The sequence below is a fragment of the Hydractinia symbiolongicarpus genome, chromosome 5, assembly GCF_029227915.1.
Source record: "Hydractinia symbiolongicarpus strain clone_291-10 chromosome 5, HSymV2.1, whole genome shotgun sequence".
In the NCBI taxonomy this organism is placed as follows: domain Eukaryota; kingdom Metazoa; phylum Cnidaria; class Hydrozoa; order Anthoathecata; family Hydractiniidae; genus Hydractinia; species Hydractinia symbiolongicarpus.
This window is the reverse complement of record NC_079879.1, coordinates 23,689,149-23,708,013: the sequence shown is the minus strand read 5'-3', so window position 1 is coordinate 23,708,013 and position 18,865 is coordinate 23,689,149. Positions and strand designations below refer to the sequence as shown.

General features: G+C 34.2%; 3 protein-coding genes across 3 annotated transcripts in view; all 3 read right to left on the bottom strand.

The window, feature by feature from the left end:
• Positions 1-18,865, bottom strand: part of LOC130645517 (D-2-hydroxyglutarate dehydrogenase, mitochondrial-like) — a 90,154-nt gene that overhangs the window by 19,326 nt on the left and 51,963 nt on the right. The window lies entirely within an intron of this gene.
• On the bottom strand, positions 234-3,584 carry LOC130645522 (max dimerization protein 3-like). The gene is made up of 5 exons (XM_057451534.1): positions 3,406-3,584; positions 3,232-3,304; positions 3,075-3,104; positions 2,726-2,840; positions 234-1,786 (listed from the first exon to the last, which is right to left on the bottom strand). The coding sequence occupies exons 1-5, from the start codon at positions 3,461-3,463 to the stop codon at positions 1,520-1,522; spliced, it is 543 nt and encodes a 180-aa protein (XP_057307517.1). The 5' UTR covers positions 3,464-3,584; the 3' UTR covers positions 234-1,519.
• Positions 11,999-18,745, bottom strand: LOC130645509 (uncharacterized). The gene is made up of 5 exons (XM_057451519.1): positions 17,209-18,745; positions 16,474-16,530; positions 15,493-16,113; positions 13,806-14,705; positions 11,999-13,456 (listed from the first exon to the last, which is right to left on the bottom strand). Exons 1-5 carry the CDS (start codon positions 18,244-18,246, stop codon positions 12,932-12,934), a joined length of 3,141 nt encoding a protein of 1,046 aa, XP_057307502.1. The 5' UTR covers positions 18,247-18,745; the 3' UTR covers positions 11,999-12,931.

Here is an 18,865-nt window from a genome sequence, read left to right as displayed (position 1 = left end):
AGAAACTACTTTTTGGTTGGTTGTATTTTATCATAACAGGGTAACATACATTATCTTCTTGGATCTTAAAGTTCAAAGTGGTCCGTTGATCTCAGTACATTATTAATGAAAGCACCACACCATTTTTGAAAAAAGATCACATTACACGTAAGGACTAACAGAACACATTTGTAAAATAAAAATAGAGCTAAAATCAGGACAATCGTGTCAGAAACTAAATCAAAATACAACAATTAATTTAAACAGAAATTTTAAAATTGATTTATAAATCCACCAGTGTGTGTGTGCATATAATAGCAATACAATAATTCATAGCAATAAAAATTAGAGAAACTTGATGAAAATAACATTCCAACCTCATTATTTCATTATATCTAACAAAAAAAACAACTAAATAAATTACAAGAGATTCAAATATTATATGGAACAAAATAAAGTTTGCTAAATAAATTACAGTGAATTGAAAATGTTGCAATAACAAAACAAGGAATGGCTGCAATGCAGCCCTCTCCAGGTTTTACTATCCAAACATTTGCAAATATTTACAAGCCAAAAATAAGCATTGGCAAAATTGTCAATTCATATTCCTGGCGCCTACTTAATGTACACAATATTGCCTAAAAAATTGACAAGTTGATGATTTAATTCCAAACAAAGGAATGAAGAATGTACAAATATATATTCTAGCTGATAAAGTTATGTGTTGTCCAAAGCCATAATGTAATGTGTAACTTTAGACAAACGAACTACTAAAACATACACATTACATTAGCAGCCCTTTTTGATTTAGTTAAATATGTTATAAACAGTGAGGACAAAACCCCAAATTCTAATGTGACAAACAATAAAGCACTTCTAGATTATTCTGTTACAAAAAGATAAATTAAATGGAAAATTTACACTTTTAACATTGGTTGAAAAAATACTTGAGGCTAAATTTGTGTTTCATAGAAACATGCACACACAAGTTACAATAATGAGAAGCACAGACAAAAAACAAAGCAAAACACCTTTTGCACCATTTCCAGTACCTGCATTAAACTTTAACAATAAAAAGAAAAATTGACACCACAGGATTTCTTAAATATTTAATGTTATTTGATTAAAATGAAAAGTAGTGAATGGAACAAGCCATCAATTTCAAAATAGTTTAGCAACCATTAATACATCATAATGTATCAATAGTATCAATGTGGGTACGTTTTAAGGTGGAACCAAAAATGTAATTACAATTGTATTCAAAATGAATGTAATGTTTCTATTTCTGTGGTGACTAACCTGAAATTAGCAGATTTTGATGTGAATGACTGGAGGTTTTACCAATCATATGGTGATATACATTTTCACAAAACACACACTAAAAATGTCTAACTGCTAACAAAGACAAATCCTAATCATACACACGAAACATGCTCTATAAACCTTACATAAATACAATATTCTTTATTTTCAAGTAATTTCTCTGAATACTTACAATTTCTCAAATTTAATAGCAAAAATATATTTATGAGCTATGATATTATAGTACACTATTCAGACTGCTTCCTGATATAGTTGAAGCACTGTCATCAGCACTCCCATACCCAGTTTCATCGTCATTTTCGACATCTATATCTTCTTCACAAGATGAATTCGAAGAAGTGGATGTGTCAGACTTATACAAAACAACACTAGACCCATTTGTGAAACTGTTTAATAAACTAGAAAGTTGCTTTCGTAACCTTTGCTGTTCCACACACAAAGTTCTCTTAACGGCTTGAGATTCTATGTCATGGTTCTCTAAGACCTATAAAAAAGAAAATCTAGTGATTATCTAACTACAACAGAAAGACAAGCCACCTTTTTTCGTTTAAATTTAAGAACATGTTTGCAGATTGGCCTGCTGCATTTGTAAAGACAATATAAACACAGTAAATTTAGAAACATCTTATATTGTGATATAACAAAAGCCTATAAATCAAAACTAATTTCAGAAGGAATTGAACTAAAATTTACTGGCCTATTTACTGGCCTTGTATAAATCAAGCTGAAGTTCTAAATAACTAAGTCTCTAAAGTGAAGGAGAGCACCAGAACAGGTGATTGTTTTAGAATAAATAGCAGGCCTAATTTAAATGTTGGGCATAAAAACATTTTAGCTTTCAGCACGATCTTGCATAATTAATGAAGCTCTATTTAGATTTATTGATGATCAACAATATTCAAACTTTCTCTTTTGACACCCAAACTTTCCCATGACTCAAAGGGTATACACAATCATTACACAGTATGTCACATGGTCATTCAATGCCGTCATATGAGTCATAAAAAGATTTTTTGACCCACGTGTTAAATATTTTTGTTTGTTATCTGTAGGGGTTTTCCCTGATCTTTCTATTCTCTGTGGTATACAAAAGAACGCAATCAAGCGAATCCTTATCGCGATTGGCTAAAAATGTAAATAAAAACTTCTTTATAGAGTACAAAAATATAAATAAACAGAGGAAGCATGTGCAAATTTTTTAAAGTTTTCCGATAATAAAAACTGAGGGGTTCGCAGTGTTTGAACCTATCATTTATTCATAAGCATTTCACCCATAAGTTTTAGATAACTGAATAAACGCATGGCACATGAGGAAGTCATAACCATCTTAAAACATGTAAATGAAATGGATGCAACTACAATTTATTGACAACCAACTTCTGCCAACTGTTTAAGGAACAAAAGTATTTATTATAAAACGTACCTTTATGTATTGTTTAGCACTTTGAAGCAAGCTAAGTGTAGTCACTTTGTTTGTGTCAGGAGAGCACGGTACTAAATCTCTTAGTGAAACCAAACAGTCCCGTAAATGGGCTCGTCTAAAAAGATTAAAATATTGTTATTTATGCATGTTTGAAGTTTTTCAAAATATAAACAAAATATAAAAAGGGTTTTATATATATGGTAAATATATGTTTAAAACCGGCACATGATATCTTTCTCGATCACTGACAGGTAAAACCACGTGTAAAGTTGAGAGAAAAATATTTTTATAAAAATAAAAATAATTTGTACGATAGCTAAAAATAATACAAGGCACCAACTCTACTCACCTATTTTTTTCCAACTGGTTATGTGTAGCTCTAAATTTAAAAAAATGAGAATACCATTGAAAAACTTCATCGAGATTAACAGCCAGTAAAAAAGTTTGAAACGATGTCAAAACTAAACAATGCGGTAGCCAGGTTTAGCTAGCTAGCGATCACGTACCTATATGTTTGAGATCGTTTTGCGTACTTTCTATCCTTTCTTATTCCCAGAGATAAATATTTTACGTTCGTGTCTAAAAAAGCGACCACAAATATGTTTTAAGCTTGAAAAAAATCCAAACTTTTAATTCTTACACAAGTGAAACTGTTTGTAACTAGCTTAGTTTTAACTTACCGTTGCTTTCTCTTTGTTCTACAATTCTTGCTGCTTCTAAAAGATATGCTAAGCTCATGTTATTAAAATTTTCCTTGATATATATATATATATATACTTTCTATTTAAAAGTATAACGATAAAATTATATAAATCTTGTTCGCTTGGCTTGAAATGATTTTCTTACTAAAAAATTTCTGTTGTTGCTTGAAACTCCAAAACAACAGTCACGTGCACCTGTCGTCATCAAGAATAAAGAGATTTGATTCGTTGGTTTATTTCATTAGCCAATCAAAATTCAGTGATCCAAAATAAAAATATGCTCACATGGGCGCCAATTTTAACACGTGGGCATTCCCGTATTGATCCTTAGCGGTTATAACTTACGTATTTTCCGTCTGATGATACTAATTAGAGTGAGATTTCATTTCTTTTTTGGGGAAAATATTTTATTTTAAAGTTTACCACGATTGTTTTTTTTGTAAAGCCCCGGGAGGTTTCCCTACAGCCACCTGCGCTGCTAACAAATTCACTGGATATATTCGCAGACATTTTCTTGCGCCTCGCTCGGTGGGTTTCACATAGCTTGAATACTAAAATATTTTAGCAGTCTTTTCTAGGCTAAAGATTTAAAACACACTAGCTTAATAATTTTCAATTCATTTTAAAAAGTCGCTGCTTAAAGCCGAAACATTCCTATTCATACGTACTAATAGAAACCTATACGAAATACTATTTCACCTTGTAGTGTCATTATTTTATTTTTATACTCTTTAAAGGGGGGAGAAGAAAACTCTAAATTTGACATATATCTCTTTGGAGTTCTATACGTCATACCCCCGGTTGATTTGAGCTTCAAATAGGTCCATTGATCATTTATTTAACGCTTGTATTTTTAAAAAATCAGAGTCGCAAAGTTTTATGAATAATGAATATTCACGTGTCTTCGTGCATCTGCAGCGTTTCTTGTGGAAAACCAGGGCAGTGTTATGAAATAACGTAAATGTATTTAGATTTATAGAACGGAGACAAGAAATAAACAAACAACGAAAAATTACTTCAGTAAATTGGTTTGGTTTTGTTTGTTAAACTTTTTATAACCACGTTTTGACATAAGTTGAAAGTCAGCAATTATAGGTGCACCCACAAGAGGAAGAGAAAAAGAAAAAGGAACGGAAAATCGTTAATTGCAATTACGGCTTTGTTATGCTGTGAAACAAAAAATTGAGGATATCCGGTTCTGTCACACTAAAAATGATTATGTCACCGAAAATGATGAGCCATTTTACGCCAACTAGACTTGTTTCGGAGCAAGCGGTGCCAAAAATAACGCATATGGCAAAATATACCGAGGATCTCATTCTCGGGAAAAATAGGGATGAGGTTGTCGTTATATTTGCGTACGATCCATTGTGTTGCTAGGATACAGCTACCATGCTTGTATATACAAGTATTTCTTCACGTACAAATTTTCACCTTTTTTTTGTACAAGGTGTTTTATAAGAAAACTAAAACACGTGTTGTATCCGTAACATGGCACACGTTTTTTCGCAACCTCGTCCCAATGGCTTTTTATTGCTAAATTGCAAAAAGGACCGAGGAGAAATATCATAAAAACCTTTTTAATCAGTGTTCTTGGCCACAAGGCCATTTAAAACCTGCGCATTCTAACTCGTCGTAAATGTTAGTGTTAAATATTTTGCATGTAATATGCAAGCGCTGTTACAGCACCTTTTACTATCAGAAATTGCAACGTCTCTGAAAAGCGAACCGGTCTGTGGACGAAGTTGGTACGTACCAAGATAAACCACGAAAAAACACATCGTTAATAAATTACAGAATGGGAAAATCAAGTAAAAGGCACGTGCGAAATACCCAAATAAATCCAAACACGTTTTAAAATAAAGATTTGTGGGCGTGTTATCTTGTCACCAATCCGATGTTTACCAAGAGTTTTACAAGCATTTTCATTACATTATAAACCGCTCAAAAAGAAATAATAATTTAGCAAGAAATAATTTATTTTTTCGGAATAAGAAATAGCCCTCTCTTGCACAATGTTAATCCTTAATAAAAAATTTGACCAGTCTCCTTCTCTACTGTTACTTTGCCGGCAAAAAACAAGAAATTCCTGACTTTCTTGTTCAGATGTTTTTCAAAAGAAAAAAAACCGTTTATTAAAAAAATTTATAAAAAGAGGCGGTCATCGAACTTCTTCCCACGGGGTTTACCTTTAATTAAGTGACGATCTGGGAACTCGGTGGGGCGGCGGCTTAATACAGAAATCGGGTAAATATGGCAAAAAAGTGTTTTTCTTCTTTGTGAATGTTGAACACAAGTTATAAGGATTAACACTTGATTTTTATACATCTGCATCTGCAAAAAAAACATGTCAAAAATCTGTTATTTGTTTAAGCTTGGAGGTTTAACTTTTTAAACAGGCGTTGCTCCAAGTTATATCGATTATCGCACCGTTAAAGTAGTAATTTGACGCAAAAGAATTTAAAAACTCTGCAGACATAATTCCTTAGAGTTTGTTATACAATATCAAAAACTTTCTGTTCATACTTTTGACACGATATTGCACGTATGTCTTTTATGATTATCAGATAATACACGAAAAATCAACTACGGTCTTACATTTTTGTAAATAATGTCACGCGAACAATATACAGACAGTCTCGTTGCCAGGAGTCTTTTATAGGGTCGGAGAGGCGCAAAAGTGCCCTGGAAACGAGGTGCATGTTTGTTAGGTGATTATTCATGGCGTTTTTTCGTGTACAGGCGCGTCTGTTGTGTTTAATGAACCGATCGACCTTTCATTACATCGTCAAAAGTCACTATGACAATGCAGCTAACTCATTGGGTTAGCGCGTTAATTTATGTAAAGTAATGACGTTTCGCCGGCTGAATTACCACGACTATGACCATTTAAGGATGTACATAAAAGTGTCGTTTCATAACGCTGCCAGCTGATAGTCATATGTGCGTGCTAAATATAGGTATAAACACGTGTGAAAGAAGACAGAAGGTAAACAATCTGTGATACTTGGGTGAGATAACATAAATGACGAAAGCAATGTTCGTTGGAAGTAACAAAACGCATGACAAATTCTGTTTCTATCTAGGTTTGCCTAATTGCCATGCTAAGTAAAAAGGATCTAACGAAACCATCATGCACTTTTAACCTTTAGGAATTGCACACACGCACATAAACGTCGTTTTATGATACACGTAATGTGATAACCCCTGTTCTAAACAAAGACTGTTGTTGTTCATGACTGTCTCGATGACATTAGAAGAATGACATGGGACCACGCCATGGCATTACCGATATTTGCTTAACGTTCGAAATGGATAAAAAATAAGAGTTCTGTTTTAAAGAAGAAAGTGAAAATGTTATCTGATGCGGAAATACTTTAACTTAACCTTATTGTTTGTTTGAAAGGTACAAGGCTCGATGTGAAGGAAGTAAAAAGTTGAAAGTAAAAGTGTTTATTTCTGCTTGTTTTGATGTTTTTTTCGAAACACAACGAGACTGCTGTCACGAGATGGGGGCTTCCCTGAAGAATAAAACATTAGATAACGGAACTGAATGAATAACCTGATTGTTATGCGCCACTCAGAAGTAATTTACTTAATATCCTTAAAAGACAATACAAACACGCCCGATCAAATACTGCCATAAATCAAACCATATCGAGCATTCCAAGAATATTTACCAGCTACGTGATAAAAAAGGAATTAAGGTCAAAGTTGACATCGCTACAGGAAAACCCCAAGGTTAAGAAATAATATCCTCGTCTATAAACAAACTTTATCAGAAATACTGGAGGATAGGGTATAAGATCATATACGATATAGATTTAAAAAAGGAGAACTTAATTACTGTGTTTTAAAAATATGACTAAATAAGGAGATTGCTTTTACACTCGTGTTGGTTCAGCATAATAAATTATCTATCGCATAAGCTCGCAATGCAGTGTAATAATGCTAAAAGGAATTTACTTATCACAAGACTTATCTTTTTTGTCCTCAAACAAAGTCGACATAGCAGTCTAAATCTCTTTTGTGAAGCCTAGTGGGGAACGGGTCGGGTTAACGACTTTTACGTGAAAGAAAAGGAACTGTTATTGTTTCTGGATCCGCAGGAGTCGGATGACCAAACTAGGTACCAAGCTTCAATGTTGTTGTTTGTTGAAGTAAACGTGGGAATGTGCTTCGCTAGCTGCTGAATTGGTTATTTCACAGTTCCATGTAGTTGGAACACCAAGTCAACGTAAACAAAAATAAGCAATGACTAATAAGCTAAAGTTAGTGCAACTCGATAACCAAACACAAATTTAACCTAGTTGGTTAGAAAAAACATTATTTTAAGAAGGATTTTCCCACGGTAAATATGTCGCAAAAATACATCCACTTTGCGAAAGGAAGTTGCATGATCCAACGCGCAGCAATGGTCGAGCGATTGTTCCTAAAGAAATTCCAATGGAGTTTTGATAATATGATATCATTATTCTTATATCAGCGACATTAAAATACACTTTACAGACAATGACTCAACGGCATTTTATCCCCGCCTTTGCACATTCCATAATTTGAGACCACGAGATCCCATCATTGTTAAAACATGCATGTCGGTACATGGCCATGCTAAACGATAACCTGGAAATACCGTGAAAGGTTTTTCAAGGGAAACTACAATGTGAAATAACAACTTTCACTTTTATTTTACGAGACGTATATTTATTAAAAAACCCTTAAATATACTTATCTTTGTCAATACCCGAGGAAATAATTACTTTCATGTGGGTGGTTTCTAAGAACACTAAGTCTTGCCCAGGCAAAGCAGATCGAACAAAAATGTAAACAAAATAGACAACAAAATTATGAAATAAAAAATGGTGGACTTATATTATCTATGGTGATGATTCAGAAGTTTAGCATACATTGAGCGAGATAACACGGGACTCAAAAATCGTGAACTTTCTTGAGGTACAATTATATATCCAATCAAATTTTGGGTTGTACCTACGAAACTGATTATTGGTTACTTTTATTACCTGTTTTTAAAGCAAGTCCACACATAGTGGTAGTCTGTGGTTCATCTTAAGAAAGTTTTTTAAAATTAAAAAAAAAATTGTTTTTACAACATATTTTGTGGAATTAAAAGCCTGACTTTCCATACGTAATTAGGCATGCATTCCTTTTTCTCAAAGCTGTTGAACTAACAGATTAGCACCAAAGGCTTTCTCTATACATATCGCTATGTAAAAAAAAACCACTTTGAAACTTCTTTTTATTTGGTTTTACTACTTTTTTAAAACATAAACAAAACATCCAAATTGTTTTTTTAAACCCAATATAAATTTACCCTCGGTAAATATATAGACTGCCTTTGCTAACAAACATTTTTTAAAACAAAGAAAACTAAATTAGCCATATTTTTAATACTAATTATGAATATCACTTATTCTCTTGCAATCTCAACTGTGAAATGAATGTAATTACGATATTCCGACCTTTTTTGCACACCTTCGAGAAAAACTTCTTTTAATATGTTCTAACAAGCTTTTAAAAGCTTAACCGCATTTATAAAAAGGTGAAAATGTTTCCATAAATTGGGAAGGTCCGGTTTATTTGTTAATATCTAACAAACACAAATTGGCTGTGGAAAAACATAAAGTAAAAAACATTTATAAAAACGTGACCTCTGGGACAAAATTAAAAACATGAATCAAAGATACGCCGATATAACACTAAAGGGCGGGAATTATATACATCATATTAACATCAACTTCGTTCCCAGGTTTCAGGTTATTTTTGCACAACTGTAGCTAAAACAAGTGGTATCCAACTAACCTGATTCAAAACACATTTTTTCTAAAAAACGCGAAATATGTTTTGGTGCTGTTCCTGTTTTGTTCTTTAATTTTGTTAATTCATTTCACAGTACACTGCAAATTTTCGCAACTTAAAATATAAGCACAGTTCCACTTTTACGGGACCGACAAAACAATTTAAAAAATTAAAGGTTTGAAACATCTCAGATAAACGGGTTGGGTTAACTGACAAAAAATAAAATAAAATTTCAAATAGAAATTTAATATTTTTTTTGAAAAGAAACAAGAATGAATTTGCCTTGTATGGTTGCCATTACTTTTGACAGGCAAATAAACCATTTCGACATAGCGACATATCATATTTATCTGGGTGAGTAATTGCAAAACTTATTTGTGGTATTTGGCTTGTGTATGGTCTTAGATATGGATTCGCTAATTGTGCTTGTTGTCGGGTGTACGAATAACACAATGGAATTGCTTAATTGAAAAAAATGTATTTGAATAGAGCACAATAACCAACCTCGAGGCAACCACCACCATTTTGCCTGTTTTGTTTTTCTTGTACCAATCGTCACCTCGCTATTCATTTGGAATGCATAACTAAATTTGAAATGAACAATAAAATGGGATTCCACATCCCATGACAGGATTGGTATTCAGCACTTTGTGGATGGACAACCAACCCGCAGTTACCTCCATCATACAGCTTGGATATGATTTTAAGCAACCTGTTCTTTGTAGGGAACTGTTTTGACAGGAGATTTATATTGAACGAGTAATCAATTCACATATTAGCGTTTTGCATTCTTACGTATGTTTTACCCATCACTATGCTTCAACATACAGTTCCTATTGTTCGACGCTATGCCTCTTTAAGCGAAATAATCATGGCAAAACAGCTTTTTTAGAGCCACATATCTGTCAAAAGCAGTATTGGCAAATATTGTGAATTTTTAATTTGTATTGTTTCTTTTTTTCCTTTTTTATTTAAATTCATGCAATAAGGATGACATTTTTAAAATTACAGATTTGTGAAAATGAATCCAAAGCTTTTTTTTATCTCACAATTGTTTTCACAAATAAAATGTAAACAATAATGTAAATAATAATACATGTTTACTTACCTCCTTGTTGATGTGGCAATCTCAGCCAAACAATATTTTTTATAAATGTGTGACTATAAAAATAGATATTTTTTAATGATTTCTTCTATACCATACATTGTGAGGATGTGTGTTACAGATAATGCAGATTTTTCTACCAAAAACCACGCTGAGTCCAAACAAAATGTAAAAAACCAGTAACTCCCATCTGCATTTTAAACAGGATAAAATACTAATGATTTAAGTTCAAAACTAACTTATTTTATTTTAACTATGGCAGATGGATGTTAGGGTGATCTGGAGAAGTGTAATTGATGGAGTATGAACATTTTACTTCCAACCATGACTGAGGACAACACGGGCATGAAATGACTGTCTGGATTAGCACCTATGAGTGGAATCACCCTGTCTAAAAATAACCCACACCTACATTTCTATGAGTTTTAAAATAATACACACAAAATTGAGTACCTGCATTAACTTTCTTTAATCGTCTATTTATGTTAATGCTGGAATATTTTGCCCGACAAAAAAATAATCTTTTGAAACAACTGCTAAACTTTATTTTACTTCATGAGCTCTGGATGCAGTTGCAACGCCTTTTTGCAGAGCCACTCAGAAAAGAGATGCTTTTGGTCAGGAAGTACAACGCCATATTTACTAACTGTAAGCCTAGCCTGGTAATCTTTAGTGAAGATATAGCCATGTACCTCGTCTGCGGTTTTGATAACAGGGACGTTTTTCTAGATGTAAACTCATTAGCTAGTGCATTAACTCGTTTACCTTCATCCTCTCTATCATTTCAAACTTCATGGCTACGTTACAACACTAACTTCTTCACTTTTGTCACAAGAAACTCCACTTCGTTTTGTTTACCCTAAACTTGTCCTAGTCTTCTTAATTTACGCCTTCTGCGTTATGTCGAATTAGCGTATGCTAAGCTTAAGTTTTTGTAAATGTGAGAGTCGTTAGGAAAATAAAAAATATTTAAAAAAATGTTCCTAACTTGTTAGAGTTCAAAAAATAAAGGTTAAGAATGCGAAAGTTCACTTCACTTTTAGCACGTCGTTTCAACGCGCACGAATCAAAGTGCTAAATCTCGCGCAATACTTAGAAGTTCTCGCGGTGTTTTTTTCGAAAGTCAAAATCAAATTAAACTTTTATGTGCGCTCTCAGAGATGCAGTGTATAACAACGTGATTTCATAATATGGACCAATGAATTTGCTTGAATCGTCACCATTTTAAGTTTGTGAGCACATTATGAATGCGTCGTGTTTTTCGCTAGAAGTGGACTTTCGTTCTATTTTTTTAATCTAAAATCCGAGATAAATTAAAACGCTTTACGGTAAAACATGGGCAAATTAGTTTGAAAAAATCGTGTAAAATGCGAAAAAGTGGGATTGAAATGTATAAAGTTTAGCTAAACCGCCAAAACCAATTCTAAAAAAATCTGCCACAAAAATATCTCTCCATGTTTTTCTAGGAAAAAACAGAAAATCAATCAAATTTAAAGCTGTCATTGTTTTTGCTTTGCCCTTATTTTTTAACAACTCTCGACCCTGTTATTCTTATAAAATTGTTCTTATAAAAAAGTGTGTACAGTCACAAAACCAAGCAAACCAGCTTTTTTATGGCTTTTAAGGAAAAAAATAAGAATTATATACAAGTGTCAGAAAAGATAGCTATTTCGTGAAAACAAAAATAAAGTACAACCAAAAAACTCTGTACATATATATACATCTTCATGAAGAATATTACGTAAGCCTGTCGTTAGTCCGTGGACAGACCCACTGTAACTCACCCGTCGTACATATTCCCTGGATCGGTGTTTTGTGCATTCTAGTTTGTCCGTTAACATAAATCAATGTATTATGGGGAGTGTTTATTTCAGATTAGTTGACCGCGCTGGCTCGTGTCGGAAGCAGATCCGTGAAGCAGGGGCAGCCCCTAGCTATTATACAAAACGACGGAATCGAATTTGGGATATAGTCTAACTTGAGGTTTTCAAAAAAAACTAGACGAGATTTATTATTGTAATTATGGGTGCCACTGTAATGGCGTTTTTTTTTAATTTTTAGACAGACAGACCGAGAATTTTCATAGATAAAAAATAGATAAAAAAACGAAAATTTTTAGTAATTTTGGTAAAAATTTTAGAAGTATGTCACATTTAAAAAAACAGGCTTCTCTCATTTCGTCATCAAGCATAAGTTCCATTTTGTCAGTGTTTATAAAAACACTTAAGGAAAAACAACCACATCCCAAAGCGGAAATATAACGGTTTAACAAATATATAATATTTGTAAGCAAATATTAAAAAAATAATAATAATAAATAAACGAAGAGGAATAAAAATATTCAAATTAAACTCTACTAGGATGAACAGAACAGAAATATTTCTAAATAAATAGAGTTGGCGGAGCTCTGTCAACGTCAAACAAATTATCTTTTCGTTTTCAGAAGTGTTTACGAGTAATTCACAATTCAAAATAAATAACAAAATTACACAATATTTGAGCTGCACAAACATTCCTAATTAACTAACACAACTTTGCTAAAAATTTGACAATATAAATAACAGAATGGCGGTTTACCAAAAGTCAAGGTAACAATCCAACTTGCTGCAGTAGTAAAGTGCCCCTACCACGCCCTCTAGCTCTCCCCCTTTGTGCAGAAAAATCACATTTGTTAACTCCTTTAGATTTTAATGGACTGCGTATGTTGTTATTGATATTGTTCTTTTCAAAATCACATGTAAATTCACTTGCAATTTTTTTATACCTCCCCTCTGCCTGTTTCTTTGAGTGAGTTTGCTCGCGAGGATAAAATAATGCCGGGTATAGTTGAGCGGATGCAGGACTTGCTTGAATAGAAACTTCTGATATCTCTCGCTCAATCTGTGCAAAGTTTATAGTCGGGGAAATTCCAGAATCTAGAAGTGAAAGTAAATTAACGTCTGCGATGGTGTCATCCACAACGGCAGCGGTTTTTTTTGAGCACTCAGATGATGCCGGGAAAAACACATTATTATTTTCTTTTACGTTCGCGTAAGGTGACGTCAACGGCGATTTCGTAGAACTTTTACTTGATGACCCTTTTTGAGGAGGTGGAGAAGAGCACCAAGGCTAAAAAGAAATTTGTCTACGTTACCTTATTCGTAATTTTTGTGCGAACTATTTCGCACAAAAAGACATGAACATACTTAGCGCGTATTAATTTTTTAGGCTTATTTTTAAGTATCATAAGTACACACAAATAAAAACTGTACGAATTTATTAAAGTTTTTCTTGATATTCAAAAGGAAACATATTCTGTGATGTCAGGGCATATAAAATCTGGCAAGCGCCAGGTAGGGCTGTTAACGGATAAATCCTAGCCGAGTACAACACTTGTGGGACACTGGAACAGATTTCACACCACCAGCGTTATAAATAGATACAAAAACCAATAAAATCAGTAAAGAAACAAACTTACAAAAATATCATTGAAGATTGGTCGAGCCTTCCCTTCTTTCAAACACATCATGTATTGTTGACACAGTTGGTTGACAATATGCGCGTAAATCTCCATACCGTCGCAATGCGTGGGCCGTAACAAAGGATTACCTCGCAAATTCGGCAGTGATAAGCAATAGTATAAAACCTTAGCATAAAAATATCCGCTTTTATTTGGAACCTTAATCAAGCAGTCAGAAACGAGAACGTTCGCAATACCAATGATAGACAGGGTGTTTTGATCGTGTACGTGTGTCCGCAGTACAAAATATTTTCGACCACGGCCTGATGACGCAAGATTTTGCACGTTACTTTCAGATATTTCCAACAAAGAAGTTTTGAACGACTGACGGATATTGTAAATGTTAGTATCGCATAAGTAAAACTCGATGTCGCCACAAATATGCGTCAACTGTTCAATGTTGTTTTTTTCTAACATTTGCCAACTGTCTGAGCAGAACTCTTTTGTACAGCCCACATACAAACCCTTAAGATTAGGTAGCAGGCGCGATGGGCGTCTGGTATTGCGTGACAGACTTTTATTGCGTGGTGGACTTGCATTCTTCGGAGTACCTTGCGTCAATAAAGAACTATTCTTGAGATTTTGATGCTTTTTCGGCGTGGAAAAACTGCTCTTGTTTGGAATTCCTGGATTTGGTTGTTTTTTCTTCGGTGTTAAAGGGGCGGTTTGCTGAGGACTGTGCGTCTTTTTTTTAAACTGTTTACTTGGAGTTGTAGGGGATATCTTTTCAGAACTCAGTTTGTTGTGATTTGAGTCGCTTCGTGTAGCACAGTGATGGTCTTCGTTGTCCATCTGTTTTAATTTCAAAACTTGTTCATTACTCTTCATCCTGACCACTGGAGGATTTCCAGACCAAGGCTGAAAGATATGACAGAGCGGTATTTTTATTCAACATAAACAAGACAGAAGATGAAAGAGATTCTATCACGTCAGTTTTCAGAAGTAACATTCAGAAGTTTTAATACCTTTTTTTCTCTATACAGGGTGACCAATAAATCATTGATTAGTTTAGTTTAGATTTTACCCTCTCGCTGCCTGACCTAAATCTCAAAATCCCTAAATCTTACTATTCCCCCATCCACTCCTGTGAAGCGTGTGGGCAACATATCAATATTTTAGAATAGATTTAATCCTCTCTATCACAAACGCTTTTTTGCTTGCTAAGTCATCAAGCAGTGAATTACATTAGTGCATTAGGTAAACGGACAATACCTAGTCACTTCCATGACCCCTTATCTTTCGCGACCTCCACCTTAGGGGGAGGAAAATCGAGAAGAAAAGTTCGGAAAATTCAATGAAACACCCATGCTTCAAGGTTTTCATGATTCAACCGCGCAAAAATAATAGTTACCTAAAATTTTACTTAATCAGTTTTCAGGGTTTCTCGTGTTTTCAAAGACCTGCAGACACCAGAATAAAGCCTATTTTGAAAATGATAATGCTTTAAATATCTCATGCAGTAACCATTACCTTTCCTTAAACTGTGTTTTGTGATCGATTTTTGCAAACGTTTCCGAAGTTTCCCCTTGATAAAATTAAAACCTAATATTCACGCCTTTAAATGTGTTACTTACCTACGATCCATTTTAAGGCAAATTAATATAAAAGTAGAAAAAAATAAGAAGATTTACAAAAATAATCTTACATAAACATCATGGAACACTGCTTCCACTTTGTTGTGTCTCAACGACATCTTATACTCGTCCAAGAGAATTCGAATATCTTCTTTGTGAACAAGTTCTTGGCCACTGGTATACAGCTCTTCATCGCACCACGGACTACCAACGTATCTCGGTCTTGACAAACATAAAAACACAATTCGTAGTTGACCAATTACTTCGCTGTTCGACGCAGCAAAAGCAACACCTATGACTGGCTTTGTCGCCGCTCGTTCACCACGAGCCTCCCTTAGTACTAAATATGTAGGCCGACTTCTCACATTGGCAAGGATATCACACATAAAATTTTCCACTTTTAGTTCGCCGTTTTGTCGTAACGACAGTCGAAGATTTTCTAACGTCACGTCGTAAATAAAATATCTCGATTGAATGCATTCTGATATTTCTTCCAGATTTCTATATTCGAGTGTTTCCCATGGTTCAATGTTTAAAGTCTTGTCTGAATTCTGCAGCCTCTTAAGCGGCGGCAAAGTTGCAACTGTCGTGGCGTCGATGTCATCATAAAAGTCGAATTTGTCGTATGCGACTTCACTGTTTACATCCTTCATATCGTCCTTATTAACCTGCCCGTGATCTTTACTAGTCCGCTAAAATTACGAAACAAAAAAACGGTAACAACGATAAAAACGCTACGCTAGCAATAGCGATTGATTAGAACACCTCATAGTATAAGCGATTATCACACTGCCTTTAAACAAACAAAATAAGAATATCTGGAGCACACAAAAAAGGCATAAGAAAATTTCAACACCGCCCTAAAAAATATGTAAATTTATAATATATATATAACAACGTATACAAAAAATAGCACATTTAACATCTTATTCGTATTCTTTACACAACCTGTAAACATTTTATTGCATGAGTTCCAAAACAGCTTAGAAAAAACCGCAGTCAACAAGCCAAAGTTTTCAACTCTGCTCTCTCCACGTTCAAATAATACTTACCGCAGAAAGTGAAAAGCCGCTAGTTCGTAGATAATCCGGTACTACACCAGAATATGGCTGAAAAGTAAAAAAAAGAAAAGGTAAAAACTTTGTATCAGTATCAGTTCGTGTTATTAACAGACAGGCCAGAATAAATTCCAATATACGCATTTAGTACCGTTCAAAAGCTTTTTGGGTAAAATAACATACTAAAAGCGCGTCGCTTTGTAGCTTTTAGCTGGATACCTTCCTGACTTACTGATAAGGAAACTTATGTTCAAAAGCTCAAAAAAGTATAGAATATGAACACTAAGAAAGCTTTTTAGTATTTTTTGATGATATTAAACAAATTTCAGGTTTTTAACTTCAGATAACTTAAAAATAAGAAAAAAACTTTTTTACTGTTCTTACTCAACTTTTTCAAGAGCCTTTAAAACTATTTTGCAATAGAGCCAACTTTAATTTCTCATTTTTTTTTTAATTTGTAAATTCTTTATAGGAGCATATGTCCCTAGAAAAACAATATTTAGGGCCTATTAGAGTTAAAGACTGCTGAGTGAAGCATTTAAGATATTCCACACGGTATATGCTTTACAACAGTAACATACATACCTGGTTAAGACTCTGGTTAGACCTATTTTTGTAGTCACGTTCTGTTTATACAAAAAGATTACTGACCAAAAGATTTGTTCAACCTACATACTAAAACATTCCATTATCACAAAATCCATATCAGATGCAAGGAAAAAAACTTACGTATATTTCTGGAATGAACGGCTGAGCTGCCTTGTCGTTTAAAACTTGACTATACCTCTGCAAGAGGTGTCTGTCGTTAACTTGACTGTTAACATCGAACATCCTCGTGTCAATACCACTTCTTGACAAGCAGTAATACACCACGTAAACTTCGCTACTACCGTATTCGTCAAACACCGGGACAGGTTCACAAAGTTGAGCTATGCCTATCAACTGCACGCTGCTCTCGATTTGGGTCGTACACTCTTGCAGGAAGAAATAATTCACATACGCCGGTGATATGCACGAAAGTGCTTTTATAATATCACGTGGGAGCTCGAGTCTGCCATTATTTATGAGGGATTTATATATTTGATGTTGAGTGACGTCTAGCCGAAAAAACCTTTGAGCTCTTTTTTGCTCGATTATCTCGTTAACGTTCTTTTTCTCGATTTCTTCCCACGAGTAACAGGATAGCGTAGACGCGTCAAAATCGCAAATGTTATGAATGGGAGGCATGATGGCGTCTTTTAATTCAAAGTTCTTCTCCGCGGGAGCCTTTTGCGAGCAAGCTATATTCGGTGTCGGTAATATTCCATTTCCGTTCGAACGCACATTAGACATGGAAGGAGATACAGTGGAGGAGTTCCAACTTTCGAAATAGTTTCTGTTACATTCTTGTGGAATGTGTGTTTCAAAGAAGTACGAAGATTTACTAAGACATCCTTGTTGCGACTGCCCATCCGTGCTTGAAATTGTTTGAGAGGGCAAACACAACGGTTGCCGAGGCAGTCTGGGGTGACCATCGAAGCGGAACTTTCCATTGATCTGCGGGTTATATTTTCCACATTTGGACACCATTTTTTTGAAATCATTTTCGAACATTTTCACGTTCTTTTGCAATTGTAATTCCTTGTCTTTTTTATTGACCGCGTATCGAGTCTTGTATTCGAGTGTATTTTTCTTCGCCGCATCAGTCTCGCGGCGTTTCATGTCAGCTTTGATTTCCGTGAAGGAATGATACTGCTCTGAACAGTATGATGATGATGATTCTCTCATTGTGTGATAAACTGAAAAACTAGAAATAAAATTCAACAATAAAAAAATGTAAAAGAAAGAGCGCTTTACTAAACACACGAGAGTTTTTAATGTTGTGATCTATCCGTAACATGTAATTTCAAAATAATCACATTCTTTACAGAAGCATCACACTTAAGATTTGACTCACAAATCGAATGGAGCATAGAATTTAGTTTGAACTGATTTGTGGTCGACATGCTTTAGAAGGGCGTATGTCCGAGTGATTGTGATTTTGCGGAAGAACGATACTTGTATATTAAATTTTTTGATGGCGTTAAGGGAGGGAAATAGGGTGGAAGGGCGTAAAATTAAAACTTTGGATTGACGTTTAGCGAACACTTTTCGGTTTGTGAGCCATCCCTAAATTACACATTTTCTCAAAAAAGTTAGTCGGACAAAGGTCTCATCGCCAAAAAAAATATGACCAAATTTCCATTTTTCACTATTATTAAAAAAGAAAAAAATGAAAAGTATATACTTGTGGACCTAACATTCATAAACGCAGAATTTTAACTTCTGCTCCAGCTTCAATCAAAGATATGACGTAAGAATATTAAAGTTTTGATAAAGCAAAATCTATATTTAGGGTATAATAATC